Source organism: Saccoglossus kowalevskii, chromosome 2 (assembly GCF_978046115.1).
Source record: "Saccoglossus kowalevskii chromosome 2, keSacKowa6.1, whole genome shotgun sequence".
Lineage (NCBI taxonomy): Eukaryota > Metazoa > Hemichordata > Enteropneusta > Harrimaniidae > Saccoglossus > Saccoglossus kowalevskii.
This window is the reverse complement of record NC_140642.1, coordinates 29,597,375-29,618,127: the sequence shown is the minus strand read 5'-3', so window position 1 is coordinate 29,618,127 and position 20,753 is coordinate 29,597,375. Positions and strand designations below refer to the sequence as shown.

The window sequence follows — 20,753 nt, the reverse complement described above, 5'->3', positions numbered from 1 at the left end:
AGATCTAATGCCATAAACTTGAAATAGTGTCATTTATAAATCATTCGTAGTTGGAAAAGTTGGAACCAATAAAAACAAATCACTATACATTCTTCTAGCTTGTTCACGAATATCAAGTGCATACCGTTTCGTGTTTATAACCGTAATAATTATCGTCAGTATATATTTTCGGCGATAGATTTGTAGTTGTATGTCGCCGACCTGTTTGGCAATGCATCACCATCGGAACTAAACTGACACTGTACTAAGTGATTGATCAACTGCATTTCCGAGTCAAGTGTACTGAATGGCAATTTTACAGGTATATGAATGTTCACGGAAGACAGCTCAAATTGAAACGGCGACGACTACTTAATTACGACAAATAACTGTTATCAAATAAATGACTATGAAAACGTCCTTGTTATTTCATCAACTGGAAAATGTTAATTTAATTAAATGATAAATTACCGGAGGTGTATTAATTGGTCCGCACTACAAGCCTGAGCTGGAATATACGCAGCCACGTATATATGACGTATCGTCTCGGTTTTAATTTCTAACGTATCTTGAAAAAGAAATAAAACTTTGCTTGTAATGATACCGGGCTCCAAGTATCAGCCGAGTAGACATAAGACATATGACAACAAATGACAAATAAATCGGGGATCATGAAACCAAGTGAAGCATTGTTGGTACAGTCAGAGATTTTTCACTAACCACACATTCTTTCGAGAAATCAATTAAACTTCTCAGAAAACTATTGTATAAACATGGAGTTGCTTTGTTGTCCTTCGTGTCCTATGCGGATCGTAGGGAAACATGAAAACAAATTACGTTACGTCTGTCCAATACAATGGGTAGAATAGTCGGACACCATTGCTATTGTTGTCTGACAGGTTGCCTGTCTCGTCGAGGTGGCCATTTACCCTGAGATACGCTGTGCATCTAATGCCGGCGCGTGACCAACCGTGACCCAATGCCATTGTGGGGAGCACATGTAGAGGACACTGGATGTTTTATTTTTATCCGGCGATTGCATCGACTATACATTGAGAAGAATGTATGCTATGATGCATTGAGCTCTGGCTGTGTCAGTAATGTAACATGTACAGGTCAGTGCGCACAGCGGCTACAATATACCTTTCATGTACGCTGTGTACCCACAGTGGGTCGGGTTTTATTGTCATGTGTGTGAAGCAGGTACCAGGTTCGGTCTCATCATATCACCTCTCGTTATCGACCGAGACGAAGCAACAGGTGGCTGTTTTACTACCCGTGTGTCCATGTTTTTCATGATAGGCCGCTCCGCACACCCATCAATATAATATAAATATAATGTATTAGCAAACTTAGCACACGCACAGGAGCCAAGAGTTTTGTCCTCTTGGTGGGCTATCATTGCACACACTTACAGCAGCGCATATATGTTTTATGTTACTTGTTCTGTGTTTTAAATGTTTTGATTTTCCCTTGGAATTTGGCAGGGGGGTTGGTACCCCCTTAAGTGCGAACCGGTGTCACCGGCCTGCCTACGGGGTTCCAAGGTGTTTTTGTACTGTTACGTGATCGTCTTTTATTTTATTTTACCCGTGAACCAAAAAGCATAATATAATATAATATAATATAATATAATATAATATAATATAATATAATATAATATAATATAATATAATATAATATAATATAATATAATATAATATAATATAATATAATATAATATAATATAATATAATATAATATAATATAATATAATATAATATAATATAATATAATATAATATAATATAATATAATATAATATAATATAATATAATATAATATAATATAATATAATATAATATAATATAATATAATATAATATAATATAATATAATATAATATAATATAATATAATATAATATAATATAATATAATATAATTATAATATAATATAATTAAACTTTCAAATATTTTGCAACAAGACATAGTTTGATTGCTTCGATGGATTTTGTATCTTCTTGGAGAAATTGCCAATTCAGGTTGTTTAACGCTATGCTTGGATGGCTACAATGACGTTTATATTCACAACCATCGCAACATCTTGTACTCAAATCTTCAAAATTATCAATCAGGGATGTGGGATTTTAATATATGTTCCATTCATAAAATAATGAGTTTTGCAAGTTTTGCAATTGCATAATTCATCAATGTTCACACGTGTCAGGATTTTCATGAGTTTTTCCGGTTTTACCAAGAATTCCGACGGGGTACTTCGAGGGGTCCTTCCTCTGACATTTTGTACATCAGATTCTCCTAATCTATAATTCTTTGTTTTGTGGAGGGCATGCATTTTGTATAAATGTGAAAGAGTGACACGTGAGGTGACTGATGATGCAGTAGCACACATCAAAATCACATACATCTGAACACATGTTGGTGAGTATCAAAACATATAAATTTATTGAACAATAAACAAAACTGGGGAGGGCAAATGAAATCGTGCCAGTTCGCTGCGAGTTGTAATCACTGTAAGTATTGCGATATTGCACCGCCATGGCCGAAGGAGTGGATCGTTGCTGCCCTCACAAACACATTCTAGAACCCTGTCTGACCATTACAACGGTCAAGCCGTTAATTTCCCATTCATTGGTTGTTCCACTAATTGGAACGACTTCAACAATCGCTTGATCTAATTTTCTTCAATTAGTATCCGACACTTCACTTCATTCAGATAAAGACGTAACATATTTTCGTTGAAGGAATAAAGACGGTTTCTAGTAAACGATTGTTTCATCCCGAATGAACAAAAACAACCGTGCAGTTCTTAGTAACAATAGGGCTCAGTATGACGTGCTCGTTTTGTTATCGCGGTATTAAAGAGTAATTATAAATATTTTGATGGACATGACAGTGGAGAAATACGCATTAGTAATTGTTATTACTGAACAATTTTTTTAATGATTATTTTAAATTACATTCAACGAACCCTATACTCATTATTTCACCAACAATTGTGGCTTTAATTACTTATCAGCGCGGTTAGTGAGAGACAATTAAAACAGGTTTGCACGCTATTTTGCCAATTAGATGGTAATATGAAGAGTACAATAAAATCCGAGGGATAATTATGAAGAATAAAATAAATAAGCGACAGTAATGTGTTAATACGTTATTAGTGTTGCCTCAGTCTGGGATTAACATTTTTAAAAAAGAGCATCTTCGAAAGAAAAACAAACGGTATTTTCTTGATCCACTCGTTCAGTGTGTATACCTCAATTTAAAGCGATGACATTTTTGTTTTGTGGTTTTAATTTTGTACATTCGAGTGAAAATCGTATACGTGTAATGAGTTAGTTCAGTGCAAGCACCTGTGTAAACAAACTAAGCTGGGGAAGAGGGCCGAGATCTGGATTTACTTTCGGACCACTTACCGTGTAATTAGAGGACCATCTTAGTATAGCGATCTATTGTGCGATACATCATGGCTTTATGGTAGTTAAAACAACAGACTAAGTAGGAGGGCTGTTGTGTCTCCTTGAAGAAATTGTGTAATTCCTATGTAATCGCCCATTCTATATAACCACTCAGAGATTCTTTATGCTACTTAATAAATAAAGATTACATCCTTGTGGTCTTATCATTATCAAGTAATTGTCTATATAAAATGATAGGTCCTACAATAGAGGGTCTATGATAAAATTTGGTCTTTTGTATACGCTGGTAGTTGCAGGCCGGTAGGTGAAAGCAGAACGTGAGTTTCCGTATTGAGTATGCGATTTCGTTAGCTGTTCCGAGACAGGGGTGACCAGGAATGCTTGGAGTAACATTACGCAAAGGAGTGCTCCCAGGCTGTTTTTGACAGAATAAAAATATAACCCTTCGTGGGAATTTAGGATGTTGATTGTTGGTATTGTTGAAGGGAAAAAAAAGGCTGCACGGAGTAACTTAAAATAATAATAATCATCAACATAAAATTCACACCTGTCTGCGCTTTTACGTGAAAAGAACAAGAGTCTGTTAGAAATGAAGAGATCTATTAACACATTGATGTAAATCACTAAATCTATTCAATGCCAATGCCGTCGATCATACACGTACTTAGACATTGTTAAACGAAGCTGGTAGCGGTTTGGAACTGTCCGATTTACCCGGGACAGTAACATGAATTATGATCAGTAGCCATACAGTTTTAAAATGTTTAAAAATGAATGTTGATTGAATTAAGATAACCTTGTTTTTGAAGACTCGTACATTTGACGAAAATGGCAAATATTGGTACGGGTAGAGGCGGGTGGTGATATTGGAGCAGGAGCGTCTGTTAGCAGAGAACGATTTGCCTTGCGGGTAGATTTGGAGAACATTATTTAGGCTATTGATGGCACCACAAAAGCTGTGGAGTTAACAGAACTTGCATTAATCCGCCTAGTATGAAATGTGGTCTATTTGAGAACCACGATAACTTATAAATGGGGAGAGCCTAATAATGGCCCGAGTGTTGTGACGGTTTACTGAATATTGACTGACACTTGTAGCGACATATAGAGACCAACAGTCAACATATATAATACCAGTAATTACTAGCACTTATATGCATGTACTTTAACTTGTAAATAGTAGAGTCAAGTGACTCCTTTAATTTACGTTTTTGACATCTCGTTCAGATATAATAATAAAGAATAAGACCTGACCACGCCAATGTCCAATGACCATGTAACGCATTGGCGAACGTTCTCAGGTGGAGCTAAGCGTGAAGGCGACACGCGTCCGTGTACTCAAATTTGGCAGAAGTCTTAAATGTTTTGTAAACACTCAAAATATACAAGCAACGCTATATCTTATTTTATATTATTGATGTTTTATATATGCCATGTACTTCTGTTTTATTCTTTATCATCCATAACAACAGTAAAACAATAAATTGCGTCTCAATGTCATAGCTCTCACTCTCGGTCGGGACTTCTTGTATCCCAACTATTTAATTGGCTTTTTATGGTCGTTGCGGTCCTGAGCGAGTACAGTGACAAACAGGCTTTGGACTAGAACGCTTGTGCGAACACGTGCACATAGGAGAAACGGAATCGTTAAACACATGATAAAATGAAAGCGTGACATGGGAACAAAAAGTTACGAAGGTCGAACATTACAAACCAGTACGTTAACAAACTATTGCAAGTCTATTGGTATAATAGACTTCCATTGATTGGGTGACAGAGAGTTTTTACGATTTACCGTAAAACTAAACAGTTCTAAAGATTTACTAATGTATGCATAATATTTGCAATGCGAATATAAGCTTAAAGGGGTACAGTGGGCTATTTGGTAGATAATCATACTAATCCTCCGTAAATAGCCTAAAACATTTTATAAGCCTAAGTTAAAATTTTAAAATGAGTGGCAACCATGTGCCAATACTGGATGGGAGGCACATTTACCACCGACATTATTCATCGGACGTTAGTTGTCATAAAATTGATACAACCTTCAAGGCAGTTGCGGATCCAGCAAAATGTATTGGGGGGGGGGGCAAGCTACGCTTAAGATACACGGAGCTTAAATCGTAGAGAAGCTATGCGTAATCCAGATAATATAAATCGTCATGCGTTTGGGGGGGCATGGCCCCACTGCCCCCCTCTGGATCCGCCACTGCTTCAAGGCCAGAGCTACGGGAGTGGGGATGATTACACCACAGTTAGCACGTACATGGGAACCATCATACTATTATAGTTAACGAGTAGACTAATTTACTACTAGTAAAACCATCCAATGAATCATCTCTACAATATGCCCGGTTACTTGGGCAATACTTTACATTTTTGTAAGTGCAATTGGTTGTAGGTTAATAAATGTGTTTGCTGCGATACACGAAGAAATATAAAAAAAAACGAACCGCCGTTATAATTTTTGTTCCAAACTACCCATCACAATCATTCATTCAACTTCATTCAATGTGATTTATCAATCAAACCCATTAGATTTAACTATCGTCGTGTTCGGGTTGTTTTATAATTAAAGAATTTGTTTCTTCTATAAAATCGAAGAACCACTTTCCTCTGCAGTTCCGAACGCTCCAAAACAAAAACAACTTTGCGATCAATAAACTGTCTTTGTCACCCCCAAAGTAGATAAGCTGTTTATTATGCATGTTCTGTATCCATGGTGACTCCAAGATAGCAATCAGACGAGGTTATATTTAAGAGAGAACAGTGGGGTTTAATGATGGAACAAATACCACCATTGGTTTGCTGTATTCAGAACACATGATGTGCAGATTAATGCGATTAAGTACATCTCCCTATTTTCAGTTTCGCGTAACAGAATCACAGACAACAAATATCAAACAGACAAGGTATGCAATGCGAGGAAAGGCTGTAACTTCAACCTTGCCATGGACTAATAAAGATTGGTTTGGGGTGTTGTTTTGTATTTGTAATAAACAACGATATAGAAAGAATAGTTTACACATCTTCGTGTTGTGATGACCACATTAGTACACTAATACTGCTGTATAGGGTATATTTCACATTTATTGAATTGTATGATTTATTCGAAATTTTATTTTCCACCCGTGGTCACCATATAAATCATCGTGTTTTTCTTCTACCCGTTTTATACTTAGCGTATGCTTCCAGTATTCATTTCTTTGTACAAGCACATACAATTGAAAACGACCTTGCCCACAGCAAAGGTTTGTATAACCACACCGGTATACCCACCACGTTCAAAAACGTGATTCCCGTGGGTTGACGACAGATTTCATTAACGTAACTAGTAATATATGATCCTCGAACAAAACAACGCACGTTCAAATTTATACTATTGAGTTTGAACCATGGTAAAACAGGTTCGGAGGTACAATGAAAACAACGTTGCCCCAAGCAGCAAACTTGTTCGATCAGTGCTATGTATATAAGGGAGGGCATAAAATAGTTACCACAATAATGAAGTCGTCGATTTGAAACTGCCCCTCTGCAAGACTAAATCCAAAATATTGTTGATATCAAATTCGGAGACAAGGGCAGTTCTACGAATTAGTCAAAGCGCCAACCCAGGAGCATCGCAAAGACCTTCGAATGTGTAACTTTTTGTACCACAATTATTTTAAAACAAAAGTTGATGAACTATTATATCTCGACTAGTTCCCACATCCGTTTGCGAAGAGAAGTTTGTCACCCCTGACACTGTTGTGCTTTTTCAGAAAATTCACTGGATTTATAGAAACGCCGAAATTAGTCGCTGAAGAAACTAACTTCACCATCCTCGCTATTGAATTCGTTGTACTAAACGTCATATAAATTGCTTTCTCTCTCAGACAAAATGTAACCATCCAGAAAAATGGGACTTTTACCCAAAAGTTCTTTGATGCAAATTAACTTTAATACACAAAAAGTGCAATCTGCCTACCCATGCCCCCTAATTTGTAAATGTGCAATAATTTGTGCAATACTGGGCGATGATTGGGGCCAATCATCGCGCTTTTGGCACAGTAGGAGGCCGGCATGGACGTGCGCCACATCGTTGTTTACCAGCAACGACTACTGGTTTCCAATTTTCACTATACACTGCAGCCTCCTCTTAGTTTTGTATATTGTTCGTTCCCATTACAGACACCATGGGCTTGTTAGCTGACTACAGCGCCAGTGGCCCGGGGGTACGTAGGTAACTGCGGTTATGGAGCGTCGTGGCAGTTATTGTATAGGCCACCATCCCATCTAACACAGTCGCTGTTTTAAGTGGTACACTACGAGCGTGGGCATGAATTTAGCTCCATACCATGGACACGGAATATTAAGTACATGCAGTAATCGCGATCAAAATGAAATACACAGCTTTCCCCCTCCCCACTTAAAGGCTGGATTAAGACGTTCTGATTGCGCTGGCTTCGGGGCTTGGATGTTTTCCTGCAGCTGCAACTTGTTTTACACGCTATCAGCCGACATTAAGTAACTTATTAATCCTGGTTTTCCTATTGTTATTCACTTCGCCAATCTGTTAACACTGCCAACCACAGTGTTTGTATTTGTCAAATAACTGTTCGTGCAATTTCCTTTCTATGTACATTCATAAAGTTCTGTTAAATGTGTTTATAGATTATTTAGTACAATGACAACAAAAATTGAACATCTGAAATTATGTTACTGGCGTATTGTTGATTTGGGTACAATAAGCTTATTTGTTACTCCAGTGACTACGAATATTTCGTTTTGAGTAGCAATCCTTTACAAAATTTCAATATTAACTAAACATAGCCCATTTAAAGTTACATTTATTGTACACCTTATTAAGTTCAACTAAAACGCGTATTTTCTATCAAATGTACATTTACTAATTAGTATCAAGTTTATTAACTGTAACAAAAAAACTAGTTATTTTCAAATGAATGTATAAAGACTAGTATCTAGTTTAGTGAGTTTAACTACTTATTCTGCAATAAACATATAGGTACTAGTATATAGTTTAGTGACTCGGAGTTTAACTACTTATTCTCCAATAAACATATAGGTACTAGTATCTAGTTTAGTGAGTTTAACTACTTATTCTCCAATAAACATATAGGTACTAGTATCTAGTTTAGTGAGTTTAACTACTTATTCTCCAATAAACATATTGTTACTTGTATCTAGGTTAGTGAGTTTAACTACTATTCTCAAATAAACATATAGTTACTAGTATCTAGTTTAGTGAGTTTAACTACTTATTCTCAAATAAACATATATGTACTAGTATCTAGTTTAGTGAGTTTAACTACTTATTCTTAAATAAACATATAGTTACTAGTATCTAGTTTAGTTAGTTCAACTACTTATTCTCAAAGAAACATATAGTTACTAGTATCTAGTTTAGTGAGTTTAACTACTTATTCTCCAATGAACATATTGTTACTTGTATCTAGCTTAATGAGTTTAACTACTATTCTCAAATAAACATATAGTTACTAGTATCTAGTTTACTGAGTTTAACTACTTATTGTCAAATAAACATATAGTTACTAGTATAAGTTTATTATGTTTGGCTACAATTACTATATTACAGTTACTATATTAGCTAGTTTGGCGCGTCAATGCCCATTGCTAATGATCTCACGTATCTAGTTGATTAAATCTAATTATCTCAATTAAATCTACAGTTAGTAATGTCTAGTTTGTTGAGTTTAACTTTTTAAGTGTTCGTATTAGGTTTAACTACAGCTACATTCTAGAAATTGAATATAATGATATAATTTATTATTAAGACAAACACCTAATACTTAGTCTTAGTTAAATGTATAGCTAATAGTTTAACTGAGTATACTTAAAACTATACTTATTTCCAGTTTAATGTACAAGTACGAGTTAGTATCGAGCTTATTAAGTTCAACTCAAATGTCTATGCATAGTTAGCAATTATATCTTGTCTATTTAAGTGGCAATCAAACAATTTTTTCTCAATTTTATGTTTACATAAAACCATTTAGTCATAGTTGAGCGTACATCAATAGACCATTTTCCGTACACTGCGAGAATCACGCGTTATGCGTGAAATCGAACGTAAAAACAGGACAAACAAAGGTCATAGCGTCGTAGTCGCGTCAAACATCGCGTGGGATTCGACAAACGCGAAAGTATTTCGGGGACATTTCCATGCTTAATAATGTGCTGTCCACATTTGATGATAGGCAATTTCGATTAAGTGAGGGTATTCGGAAGCAATATTCCTCTGTCGAAGATCGGCCGGTCAATGTAAGCTGCGAAATAAAGAAATTCTAGTTCAAAATCAAATCGTTCGATTTTTGCGGCAGACGTTCGACGCGCGTCTTTCATGCATCTCGCGAGATCTCGCAATTGTTCGGAAAATCACCTATTGAATGCACAGTTAATTTCTAGTTTAATAAGTTTAGATTAATTTTGACTTAAGCTACTTAGTTTGGGAGTAAGTAATCTATGCTCTTTCTGCTCTTGGCGTCGCTGAACTAGCTAGAAACATGGGGGTAACTATATCACCACATCAATAGAAATCGTGTGTTTTTTGAACTTCCTTCAAAATAGAATGTATTGGCAAAACTATTTGAGTAAATGATCTAAACATACCCCCAAAGTCAGCATTGCCTACAAAACAAAACCCAGGGCGGTACCAAGTACACCAATGTTGATACTCAGTAAGACAGCCACAGGTATACGGCAGATCGAGTCACTGTACTGACTTAGTAAACAACTTTGAAGAATCCGAATCCCCCGCGGTGCAAGAATAATTCCGAAGACGGTCTCTTGAAAGTATGCGCCTACTTACAAGATTTGAGCAGTGCCGACTGTTTTCCAAGGGATGCTTAGGTAACCTATGTATTTCGAAATCTAAAATATTTACTTTACCGACTGAAAGGCATTCACCTACAATTGAAGGACAACTCAGTGTATAACTAAAAGTCACAAACGTTTTATCTCACAGGTTCTTTCTCGGTGTAATCCCCGGTAATTACCGTCGGATTTACGTGCGGTGCCCCGTGGCAGCTCAGTGCAAAGACAATGGTGTAAGAACCTATGTACCAACGAGACGAACAATCGTCTGTATTGTGTGCAACCTCCCTAGCGTGGAACGAGGAGAAAAGAAGAATGAGATGTCTGTCACAAGTTGCATTAACACGGTACATCTGCGGTGGAGAGCTATCAAAGCAATGTCGTACAGTGATCCCAATATTCCTTCGTTACAAATTGCGCATGACCTGTTAGTTTATGTCACACATATGCAAGACAAAACTCAAACAAGACAATCATTGCGTGTTTTTGGTCACATGGCATTATATAGGTTACTCAAATTATACAACCGTGTGCGTAAAAATTACCATGTGATCAATATACATGATAGGAATACGCAGTACAATCTTTGTAACATCCCGCCTTGGGTAGGTGATCGGCGTATTTTACCACCACTTCAATCCGAGTACGTTATGCAATACAAACTTGTGGGATCATCCGGGTTACACTGTATTGGCGCACCGTTCTACTTCTATATTTTGTGGAGTCACACTTGTTATATGAAATATTTGTATCATCATAATAAACAATACGTTGGACCATAAGCTCATTGTCATTAATTTGATATGAGATGACATGGTAGAATGACGTATACCTTATGCCTATATTGTGATACCACGGGCTAACGAATGTTACTAGTGTCGTTATAGTCCACCTAAAACACATTTGAATATTATAATAATGTGATATACTGCACGGTTCATATTTTATTTTATTTTCACTATATTTGTTATCATTTGGTATTTGTGTGTTGTTTTTTATTACATGCGTCTTATTTTACCCCGATATCCAAAATCACATATTGATTATGAATATTATCATAATTCACATATTTTAGAACAAAATAAATATTTTGATGAAAAAAAGTTTCAATGTTATCGGTCGTTTATTGTACAAAGAAACTCCTCATTAGTCTTCATTTGCATAAAAGTATTCGCTTGGTGACGTATCCCAGTGTAAATTTCTGCACAATATATGCATGATAGTAGGAATGTTAAGCGTTTCTGGAGAACGCTTCGGATTCCAAGTTATCAAGTTGACTATTGACTTTTAAATAATAAAAAATAAATTTCCACTAAAATTCTTTTAACAAATATTGGTCGACAAATATTACGCTGCATTATTAGTACAGTGAACATTGGACTAAATTATAGCTCGGACAAAGTTCTCGTGAATTAATTTATGTTTGCGCTCCGTTTGATGGATATGCTAAGTCAACGTTGAAATCGTCTATGACAAGGGAAATAGAAGAAGAAAAAAGCATATGTCGCATATTTGAGCGAACACGTTATTAACATTGAACTTGTTCTTCGTATGCATTTCAATTTAAAAATTTTGAACCAGATAAATATGAGACAGAATTCATTACACCATTTGAAAGTGACATGAAATCTAGTATCTGGTGGTGTAAGTTTAAAATGCGCCACCAACGTGGACACTGCAATGCCATGGATGCAAATGGGTGTTTTTCATTGTCACTTTATTCAGCATATGCCGTAAACGCGGCCGTATTCATTCTAGTACTTTGAGTAACTTGCCTTAAACCAAGTAAAGTAACTTGCTCAAACTATTGGTCTATGCATGATTGAGAAATTGACATGCGTGCATGCTTACATGGTGGATGCAACCAAATCTCCAACTATACTAAAAACAACCGACGTTAAAACGTTGTTTTATGCTAGTGAGGGTGTACCACATAACCAACAAAGTCGCAGGCGAAAGCTGTTGAGTTGTTTGATCGGTGTATGTCTTCCTGCCATGTAGTATGCATCTTATACAGGCTGCAGTTCTGTTGTTCTAGGAAAATGTCGGGCGAAAATCATTTGACTAAAATGCTGTAGGTGACATTTTCACACCGTATAATTTTAGAAGTTTGTAAAAACTGGACACATGCTAGATATTTGAGTAAACCTCATTATGTAAGAGGACCCCTGGATTGGATTGAACGCGGCTTGCAGTTGTATACTGCATTTTATCTTCTAGTTGGTTGTGCTGCCCTCAACATGTTTTCTTGGAAGTGTACACGTAGAATCACCAACGCACAGGTTGGAAATCAAGCTTCGGTAAAAACAATTTCAGACGCTATTATTCTTTTTATGTCTTCTGGAGAACATACATTTTATGTTCTTTCCCCAAACAACACAAATAAAATAAACAAACTAAAAATAAAATATCATCACTTGCCATACTACTAGTATTCAACTTGTGCATTGTGGTTATCAAATTAACAAAATCACGCAAATTGGTGAAATTTGAGAACAGAAAGAAAGGTATAAATAACTGGTAATGCCAACGGAATGCTCATTGAATACATTCGCAATATCGTCTCACAACACAACACAACACGATGAGTTGAGATGACGTAATGGCCAGGGGGCTTCCAGGGGTGTGTAGATATGCACCACAAGTTGTTTCTCGGCCGATCATTTTTCACCCCAATTTTTTGGAGATTTTTCAGTCATTTAACCCTTATCTGGTCAAGTCAATGTAAAAGTACATGGGTCTGACAGGATAAGGGTTAAACGAAATTGGGTTATTAAACGGTAATTTAGGATCATTTATTGAGTCCCAAAGCGCCATCAACGTCAATCTGTTACAGCTCCCTGGTCCAATTTACAATTTGCCACTGAGCAAAATCAGGTGATCTCAAAACAACAAAATACAGTACAACATTATAACAAAGTACTGTTTTATACATCCACCAAACTGACTCATGTTGCTAATATTTTCGTTACTCATTAAAAACAAAACAAAAATTACATTTGTCGAAATAGACCTATTTAGATTTGTTAATTATGGGCACTTAAACGAAATTAAAAAAAAATATTTCCAGAGTTCGTCATTTTTCAGCGAAATTAATCCAACCGGTATAAACAAAAACAAAAATGAACAGTGTCTCACCCATTGACACGCAGATCGTGCTGAATAGCGCCATCTGTGTTGACACAATGGTGTCTCACCCAGTGCATGAACCTTCACAGGCGCCAGCAGTCGACGACTTGCGACAAACCGAAAAAAATATTTGACCCGGAAGCCAAACAAAGAAGACGAAGCGTAATGTTTTCGCACACGCTGTTATAATCTAAAGGAAATTATTGTGTACTGATACAATTATCACCATGGATGACCAATATTGTCCACACTGCAAGACGACAAAATATCGAAACCCTTCCTTGAAGCTCTTGGTTAACATTTGTGGTCATTCGCTGTAAGTACAGTCATTACAAATCGGCTGTCTTGGCCGGTGTTATTTAGCGCCATAACATTACCAAGTAAGAACAAGACTTATTCAAGAACTGATTTTTTCAGGGAGTGTTGCTAACTCTGTTGACACTCACTGGTGTACACATACACAACCCACTTGTAAATTGTGGAAAATATCAGCGCAGAGGTCATATATGTACGAACTTACCTGTAGACTGTAGTTCTAAAATAACGGCATGTTTTCTCAACCGACACAAACTTGGTTGTGACTTTATCGTCTGCGCTGTTAAAATTGTGCTTAATTCTTCCTGGCGCGGAAAGTTTGAAGGATACCGAATCCATTATATAAATACATATAAAATATGAAATTTTTAAATTTAATATGTTATTTTTCTGCTGTTTTTGGGCAGATTGACAACTGTTCCGAACTTTTCGCATCGGCAAAACAGTCGATTACGCAGAATGATTTCTTTTTTCTGATTCGTCAACAATCGGCCAGCTAGGATATCTTAACCAATGAGTGGTCGTTTGTACGCCTATGATATAAAGCCCTAACAATAAAGTTCCGTTTCATGTATAATTTTGTTATGAATCTGTGTTTTTTTTTTTTTTTATTTTATTTTAAAAATTTCACTATATTTTATTTTATTTTTTTTAAAGCTGTGAGAATTGTGTAGACTTACTTTTTGCCAGAGGTTCTGGCTCGTGCCCGGAATGCAATACTGCCTTGAGAAGAAACAATTTCAGATTGCAGCTATTTGAAGATCCAGTTGTGGAAAAAGAAGTAGATATCAGAAAAAGAATTTTAAAGGAGTGAGTGATTTACCACCTACTATAATTTATTCATATTGTGGTTTTTTTGAATATAGATAAATGTTTTACCAATACATGACGAATGGTGATTTTACAAAAACCCCGGTACTACAAATAGAGATTTTTTGTATACAAATAAAAATGATGGTTTTCACAGATACAATTGGAGATATTACAAAACAATACAATTGGAAGTTTTCCGAGTACAAATGCATATTTTACAAATACAAATGGATTTTTAGTAGGAATAAAGATGGAAATTTTACGAATACAAATTAAGATTTTACAAACCCAAATGAGAACAATATGCACAGATGATAAGCTCATTTTTTAATTATGGTGTCAAAGTGTCAGTGAATTTAGGCTTGTGTAGCAAGAACCATAGTATATAAAATACAAAACCTCTCTGTATTTGGATTTTCTATTTATATGACAACTCAACACTTACAAGGTATATTAATCTTATTTAGCTGACTTAGAACAGAACTGGTTTTTGTTTTTACTTGTATTTAATATGACAAATTATTTTCACCAACCCACCCTAGACTGATCTAAATGACCAGGTCCTGTAGGGAGAAATATTTTTGTCCAGGCATATCACTTGTAAATTCAGAGCTTTAATTAGCTATGTCAATTGATATTGTTTTTCGCATTTATCATTTGTCCTCTTGTGCATAGTATATGTGACCTGACGTCAACAAACGTAGAATATGGTAGGATGGTAGAATAGATTTCACCAACATTCCAAATGCACAGTACACAACTCGTCCATTTTATTATATTGTTTAATTCACAAATATTCACTGGATTTTAAATTCACAGAATTTCCAGTGAAATAGTTGTATTTAATTTTAAATGCTCATGTGGATTTAATTTCAGTTATTAGCACAAATAGCAAAATTAAAACAAAGCGAAAAATTGTGTTTATATATACATAGTGTATAGAGAATTCTTTTTTTGTTATTAAATTCAATTATGAGTTAACATCAAGACGTGCCGAGCTATGTTTTGCTCTTTTCTGTATGAGTATGTATGAAGTATGAAACAGTCCTAGTCAACTTTCATGATCTATTTTCATCCTAGTTATTGCAAAAAAGAGGAAGATTTTTCCACTTTAAGAGAATTTAATGATTACTTAGAAGACATAGAAACTATAAGTGAGTTGAAAGTTTTTTTTTATTCTGTGTTTTCCATTTGTTTGCTGAGTCATGTACATAGTAGAATCACCTTGGATGTGTAAACTTTTGAACATGTTGCATTCAACAACAATTGTTGCATGACACGTGGATTTCAGTTTTATAAATTCCATCTAAAGTTTATTCAGCTGATGTCTTTAACCCACCTACCTCTCCTATAGTAATAATTTAATTTATTAAGGCACATAATACTGTGGACAAATCAAGAAGTTTTTCTCCCACAAAGAGATAATTTTTGAGAACTTGGGAAGTTGAAAAATGATTAACTCTGGTTTACTATTCTCTAATATTTTGATGATAGATAAACCACATGGAATGGTGCCCAGTTTTAACTTCAACAATTTTCACCCAAACTGATTGAAGGTAAAAAAAAAATAGAAAAAAAAAAATTTTTTAACTTCTATAAACAAGATAAAAAAAACAAACCCATGCTTGAATTTGAAATAAAAGCCGTCACATGCATAATCCACCTGAATACTTAGACTAGATAAAGAACAATACATATTTGGATTGTATGTACAACCACAGGTTTGACACATTTCTCACATACCACAAAGATGTGCAATACAATTTCTCATTATGTCCCCAGTATTCAACCTTGCCAATAACATTGATGTGGAATCTACAAAGAAAAAAATGGAGGAGTACAGAAAAGCTAACAGGGAACAAATAATGAAAAGCAAAGGAAAACTGGTAATTATTACTTACACCATTGAATAACCATTGTTGGGGGGGGGGGGGGGATTCTAGCTTTGTAAATATCTAAATGTATCTTTCTGGTTTCTCTTTGTAGTTGTAATGTAATACTCAAGTTTTGTTTGGTCGTACCTATGTAGTTTTAGTAAAGTGATGGATTGTATTATATATCAACCAAAATGAGTAAGAGTGCTGAAAAGAAACAAAACAAATCTTTATTATCATCAAAGATCCTCCAAATTAGGAGGGGGGGGGGGCTATACACAATTTTAAGCCCAGGTATTACATGCTAACATCTCTAGAATGTGTATTAAATATGATATGGCTTTATAATTGACCCTTCTAGAGGTAAAACATCGTAGGGAGTACAGATGCGCAATTAATGAGAATTTCTCAATTATTTTCCCCAAAAATTCAGTTGTCATTGAAGCTGAAAAGCAGTCCCATGACAACAATTGAGATATGGTATATGAATTATTACTATTATAAGGCTATAATACCCACAGAAAGTGCCAGGATGTGTGACCTTTAGAGGTCATTCATAAGGCCAATTAACACTATCTGGTACTAAGGGAATAAATAATATTGTTATTGATTTTTGCAGAGTAAAGATGAAGCCTACATCGAGGCACTGGTGGAACAGGAGAGATGTGAAGAGGAGGAAAAAAGACAGATGTACATGTTACAAAAGACAGAAGAAAAAAAGAAGAAAACAAGAAATAGAGAAGCTCTCATTGATGATTTGGTATGTATTTGCTATCAGTTCTTGTTCAGGTGCAGTCTGAATCCGGGACATCTGTTTTTGTCTGTGTTTATCAGTCAGTTTGTTAATATTTCCTTAGACAGTATGGATCATGTTGAATTTGAATTTCTGATAATGTTGAATTTTTTTTTCTATTGCTAAAACAGATGTTTTCTGATCAAAATGTTGAAGATATCTTAGCCACATATGAGGCTAAATCCAAAGATGTTCATAGGCCGTTGGGCTATGGATCCATTCCAATCACGGTTCCTAAACCTGCAACGAAATTTTCATCAGGAATTAGAGTGGTGAGTTCTGCTCCTGCTTTTGCCATCCACCATCTCTCTCATAACTTTTATACTCTACCAATGTAATCATTTCTTGTAAATGACATGGCAGTAAAATTAATACAAAACAGATTGAGAATTGTGTGTCTCCAGACTCACTGTGTACATAAAATAAACATAAAGCTATTCTCGCATTCCTGGTCTGTTGTAAGTGTGAAAACAATATTATCCCCTACATGGATCATCATGGTACATCATTCCCTGATTTGTTAATATTAGCAAGATCAGTAAAGATGAAAAATACTGTCCTACAGAGCGATTCATAACATAACGAGCCAGAATTACGAATTGAGCCGTGAAAGCAATGTTGAATAGGAAGCTTTGCTTTTGTCAGAGTACTGTAAATATGTGTTTATTCATACCGGTACTACATGTAGTTGGTGTGCAATGAGGATAAAATTATATTGTTGTCATCTGATTTTTATCTGCTCTATCTGCTTGGTACATTACGTGGATGATAGGTAGTATGTTTTGTGATGCAAAACAATACATCTATGAATTTGAGCCAGCTTGCATGTACTCTGAACACTTCAAGCTTGTTTCACTGAATAATAGCATATTTTAAGGTGATGTGAGAAAAAAAATTCTATACACAAAGAGCCTTCGATATTATTCTGTCTTTGGTTGTATTTCAAATTGATTCTTCTAATTTCAGCCTCTTTTATGGTCGCTGGGAAGAGGGGTCATATGCTAGGACAAGTTCTGTATTAAAGAAATTTAATTCCCTAACTGGTTTCATCCTATAACTTATGACCAATAAAATTGTGTTTATTTCTTTTAAGGGTGTCCGAGGTGATGAGAATTTTCTACCTATTCCGAAGCTAGAAGAAACTTTGTTTATATACAAAGCAGTAACACAAAAAACATTTGGACCGGCTGCCCCATCTAGTCAAGAGGTTGAAACTCTAGGGTAAATAACGTTATATCATTCATCCCATCCTTCTAAAATGAAACATTTGACTGCATCAAATTTTTGTTCTAATGACTTTGTTGATCATTGTGATAAAGAAACCTTTTTTCTATTTTATTCAAGTAAATATTGTATTTGCTTAATTATTGAAGTAAGAATGCTTACATAAATTCACTGCTGACCATGCTGTATTAATTGTGTGTGCTTACCTTAGAGATGTGCTTCTCGTTGAGGAAATACATGTATATTGAAATTTACCTTTTCAGTCTTCTGGCTATATAGTAATTTTATAAACATATGTTGTTGCTTATTGGCTGTTCGTGCACAGAAGTTTACATAGAATATAATTTTGTCACGGTTCAGCCATTCCTTGATATCATTCAAACCTAGTATTGGTACATTCATTGAACATCAAGGGACCTTGTTGCACATCATTCTTTAATAGATAAGATTTGAAATGGCTGACTGGTGGCCATTTAGTTTTAAAGAATGTGGTGAGCCATACCTGTGACATGCTTGTTATGGTCACATTCTGAGTGATATGTACTGGTACCTGTATAAAATTGCATTGCAAATGTATGTCATCTCTTGACGTGTTTCTTTTTTACTTTGTCTTCTCAGATACACTAAACATGTTCGTCCAGCATCTCCTCAAGGCATTGGTGGTGGATATCAATCAATGCTTGCCTGTCACAGAGCCATGCAAGATGCTTTCTGCGGTCTCTTTTATGTCCCTGAAAAATCACCATCTCCAACTCCTAGTGTGTCTAGTACAATAAGTACCGGTAGTGACAGTACAGAGATGGATGTCAGTTGACAAGCCAAAGTCTTTATATAAGCCACCATTTGATTGGAGATAAAACAAACATGGTGTTCCCTGATTGACTGCCTGGCTAGGTGTTGTGAGGGGGCCGTTGCATGCTTATATATCGCTCTCACAGTTGGAGGATCTAAAATATATATGGCAATGTCTTACTTTATTCAACACATTTCACTGAAAGTTTATATGTAAAATAGGACATGACCATTTTTGATGACCCCCTGCAAGAGGCCAAACAGAAACTTAAAAATAGAACACAAGACTTGAAGAAGAATGACATATTTTTTCTTAAAACAATGTGTGCAAATTATTTAGAAGATTTTTTTCTGTTGAACTTTTGCATCACTAGTGTACCCATATTGGGAAAGTATTGTTCTATTGGCATTTACTCAATGTTTACAATGAGAAATACATTGTACTCTTAGACAAACATCGAAAATTAAAGAAAACTGAAGCCCAGAATCACAAGTAAACATATGTTGTATACCATCTGATCAACTTGAAGTTTTGACAGATTTTATTTTTTGTCCGGACACCAATAAATTAATTTGTACACTGTTTTTTTGTGTGTCATTAATTGATTGTAGTATGTGCAGATTACTGTGGCTGTGCTTCAGTGTTGAAATTTTGTTTTGTCATTAAAAAAAAACAATGGGTGTACAGGGCATTCACTTCAGAGATGAGAAAGACCCAGTTTCAAAACCAAACTGTTACTATCAATCAGGCTCTGGTATACATAGGCATCATGCGCCTACTGCCTAACAATGACATATTGTGCCAAAAAAACAATGTTTTAATGCTATAAATCTTCAAGCGTCTCCCAAAATAGTATATTTTTTAATGTCCACAGTACAGATAGCCATCAAGGACGCCCTCAAACTGCTCAGTTTGAAAAATTCATATAATTTGATGTATAATGGTTGATATGAAGAGCATGCCTCTTTAGTAATACTTTTCATGTTTAAGTTATTAACCTCTCAGTTATGTATCTGCACAGGAAATGACATTGTCCTCTGCAGAATTTGGCAACTAATTTCTCAAATTAAAAACATTGCCACAAATTTTTGAAACATGTAATAACATGTGATCCACAGGTTGTAAAACTATGGGATGAATTTGTATCTCATTTATGACTCTGTAGCATGCTCCAATTTGAGTGTCCCCGGTAACTTTCACAATATTGGTTAGTCAAAAATTGTCATTGAAATGAGGAACGCTAGTCAATATATCATTAGGTATTTGATTTAAATATGACTTCAAGTTAATTCTACATCAACATTTCAGAAACATAGGGTTCACATCTGCAAATTATTGGTCCAATGTTTGCCATTCTAAAAGCTCTGGAGGGTGAAAAATGGCAGATTGGATACACTGATTTTATTTATATTTAATAAGGGCCAGCAAGGGGTATTTTTTGTAAGCTGTAATCATTTTTTTTTTGTAATAATGTAATTTAAATAAATAAAAAACATAATTTCGTAGACATAGGCAAGGTGTAGAATGTAATAAGCTATTTTATTCGTCCGTAATTTGTAATAAGCTTTAACTTTTTGTAAGCGT

At 35.2% G+C, this 20,753-nt stretch overlaps 1 protein-coding gene across 1 annotated transcript; it reads left to right on the top strand.

The window, feature by feature from the left end:
• Positions 1 to 13,474: 13,474 nt before the first annotated feature.
• LOC100367313 (CDK-activating kinase assembly factor MAT1-like) lies at positions 13,475 to 19,753 on the top strand. The gene is made up of 8 exons (XM_002735152.2): positions 13,475 to 13,673; positions 14,330 to 14,482; positions 15,566 to 15,639; positions 16,268 to 16,371; positions 16,979 to 17,119; positions 17,284 to 17,424; positions 18,246 to 18,373; positions 18,995 to 19,753. Exons 1-8 carry the CDS (start codon positions 13,585 to 13,587, stop codon positions 19,188 to 19,190), a joined length of 1,026 nt encoding a protein of 341 aa, XP_002735198.1. The 5' UTR covers positions 13,475 to 13,584; the 3' UTR covers positions 19,191 to 19,753.
• Positions 19,754 to 20,753: the final 1,000 nt, after the last annotated feature.